General features: G+C 63.3%; 1 protein-coding gene across 1 annotated transcript in view; it reads left to right on the plus strand.

Annotated features, from left to right (window-relative positions):
* VOLCADRAFT_119797 (uncharacterized protein) overlaps positions 1 to 2,901 on the plus strand; it is a gene marked incomplete at both ends in the record, with an annotated part of 6,897 nt that overhangs the window by 3,699 nt on the left and 297 nt on the right. The window contains 5 exons of the mRNA XM_002957793.1: positions 784 to 1,016; positions 1,325 to 1,399; positions 1,628 to 1,765; positions 2,149 to 2,271; positions 2,750 to 2,811. Coding sequence (XP_002957839.1) covers positions 784 to 1,016; positions 1,325 to 1,399; positions 1,628 to 1,765; positions 2,149 to 2,271; positions 2,750 to 2,811 — 631 coding nt within the window. The remainder of the gene's footprint in view (positions 1 to 783; positions 1,017 to 1,324; positions 1,400 to 1,627; positions 1,766 to 2,148; positions 2,272 to 2,749; positions 2,812 to 2,901) is intronic.

Consider the following 2,901-nt stretch of genomic DNA (forward strand, 5'->3'; position numbering starts at 1 on the left):
GGGGGGGGGGGGGGGGGGGCCCGGGGACGCCGACGGGGGCAAGGGTCCGGAGGCGGAGTCGGTCTGGGAGCCATTCGCCCTCGCCGCGTAGCCCCTCTTTGGGGTTTGGCGGTATGGCGCTGCTGGGTTACGGGGGCCTTATGGGGTCACCGGCGGGTGGGGGTGGCGGGTCGGGGGGGTTGGCGCTCGGGGGAGCTGGGGGAGGAAATCGGAGCCGCAGCAGCACTTCCCGAGCGAGGCGCGGGACGTCCCTTCCGTCGGGTGAGTAACGTGTGTTTATCAGTATACCACGTGGCGTACGGCAATACGGCCGCTCTTCCACGATTTTTGTGCTTTCGCTTTTGCCGTACATCCGTTCCACTCGTACACCCCTTCCCCCTCTGTTTAAATATCCTTGTCCATCTCTCCTTCTCCCCCCTCATCCTCAAACCCCCAAACCGCCGCGGTCCGGGTCCACTTCTCGTCACTCACCCCGCATGTGACAGCTCCGCCACCCGCTAACCTCCACCTAGGGTTATGTGCCGTACATCTTGAATCCATAGCTTGTGGCGTGTTCACCTGCAGCGGTAATTGCCCTCTCCTTCCCCCCGGGTCCCCGAAACCCCCACCCCACCCCACCCACCCCACCCACCCCAACCCACACACACACACATACACGGAGGTACACCCTCCAATCCTCATTGCCCCGTCCCACTCGCTCCTCCTCCCCGCCCCCTCCGAGGCTCTCAACCACATGGGTCTCCTACCGAACTTACGATCCTCTCCCCCCCTCCATATCCCCAGGCCCGTCCATTTCCTCCAGACCCCTGTCGCCCGCCGGGGGACGCATGCTTCAGTTGTCCCCATCACGGGCCGCCTCGCAGTCGTACTCCCAGTCGTACTCCCAGTCGTGCTCTCCTCCCCTGGAGGACCCTGTCAGCGAAATGGCCTTCCTGGGTCCGCCCTCCTCCGCCTACCCCCCCGACCCGGAGAACTACCTGTTCTACAGAGTGGGAGGGGGGTACGAGGCAAGAGTGGTGAGTGACCCGTGGGTCGGGTGTTGGCAGGGATGAGGGGGGGCTCAGGGGGGGCCTTGGAAGGTGTGACTGGGTGCGGTGGGGAGGTGTGGGGGGGCGCTGTCCCGACAACAGCCGTTGACACTGACTGGATGGGGCTCTGATGACCCTAAGTTACACATACACACACGCACATACGCACACAGGAAACGCGTAAAGTTCTTCCTCTCCTCGTGCTATTTCCCCTTTCTCCCCTAGCGACCTCTCCCCGGCCTACCCCCACCCTTCCGACCCCGCCTGCTGCCGCTAACCCCTCTACCCCCCTTCAGGACCCCACGCAGCCAACGAACCCCCAACCCCGGGCCAGTGGCTGGGTACCCAAAGACGTCGTACGGCTGGTGCAGGTACGTGTTTATGTACGAATGTGTATGGTACGTAGATTGCGGGGATGCAGTCCGTAGTAGGTGGAAGGAGGTAGCGGCAACAGAGGAATGAGGAGGTGCCGTACTAGCCACTGCTGGTTCATAGTAAGGAGCGGCTACACACCACCCCCCTGACCCCGGGACCGCCATTACTCCCCCACCCCCACCCCCCTGACCCCCACCCCCCTGACCCCCGTGCCTCCGCCGCAGGCTTTCCGCCACAGCTACGGTTTGAACTTGGAGTGGCGGTTCTGGGAGCCGTTGGTGCTGCTCATTGACGAGGTGTACCGCAACCGGGCGGGGGTGACTCTGGCGGCCATGAGGGCGGCGCAGAGGGAGAAACTCAAGGTGAGGGGGGAGGGGGAGGGCGCAGGGGGCTGGCTGCGTGAGGAGGGGATTCTAGGGGAACATCTGGGGGGACTTGGAAGGGGCGCGGGGCATGGCAGTGACCTTAGCTCATTGCGTGGAGAAGCGAACAAGATGTACGGTGATGAGGGCGGGTGAGTGTATCTATGTATGTATGTGCGTGTGTGTTCCTCAGGCGGGACATCTCACGCCTCCCCTCCCCTAACATCCCTCCCCTCCCCCTCCCCCTCCCCTCCCCTCCGCCTCCCCCTCCCCCTCTAACCCCGCCAATCGGCAGTTTGCATGTCAGCAATTGTCTGTACTTGACGTTTGCATGATTGCATGGTTACTCCTCTTAACCGCCAACCAACTCCAACCGACTGCAGGCGATCAAGCGGCAGGTTCGGGCGGCCCTGGGTTACCCGAGTGCCGTTGCCAACGGAAAAATCAACCACCTGCAACGGCAACTTAACAGCGCACGGAAGATCCTTGCGCTCACTGACCGAAAGGTGGGCGTGTGTGTGCACGTATGTATATATGTATGCGTGTCGGGGTCCCAGTGGGGCTCTGGGGCGGGCGGGCAGTACTCTTATATCCCCCCCAGTGGGCGCCTCTCTCTCCCTCGCTCCCCCTCTCTCTGCGGGTTTGTGGTGGTGCGGGGGCAAGGAGGGATGGCCCCGGGGGGCCCCGGTAGGGGGAGCTCTGATGGGGTTGTATGCCGTATGCAGGTGGGAAGGCAGGGGGCTGGGCCGGCGGCAAGACGGCGCGCGCCCAATGGTCCGTAGAAGCCCATTGCGCTATGGTATCAAACCATGTGGAAGGCGGTGCAGTTCTGTCCACAGCGGCGAGGGTGCAGCCTGACCCTGCTGTCAGTGCGTAACTCTTTCTTCGCTTTTCTCAATTTCTCCACCCCACCAATTTCTCCCCGCCTCTCTGTTGGCTGCCGTCAATCCCCCCTCCCCCCCCCTCCACCCCCTCCCCAATCAGGAGGAGCAGCCGCTCCGGCAAATGGCCATGAAGGACTACCACCTGGGTTACCAGCTGGACAGGTAAGGGGAGGGGGCTGGGGGGGAGGGGGTTGGGTGTGTTGGTGGGTGTAATGAGGCAGAGGGCATCTACGACAGTCGGGGAGTCACATA

This window comes from Volvox carteri (assembly GCF_000143455.1).
Source record: "Volvox carteri f. nagariensis unplaced genomic scaffold VOLCAscaffold_80, whole genome shotgun sequence".
Taxonomy (NCBI): domain Eukaryota; kingdom Viridiplantae; phylum Chlorophyta; class Chlorophyceae; order Chlamydomonadales; family Volvocaceae; genus Volvox; species Volvox carteri.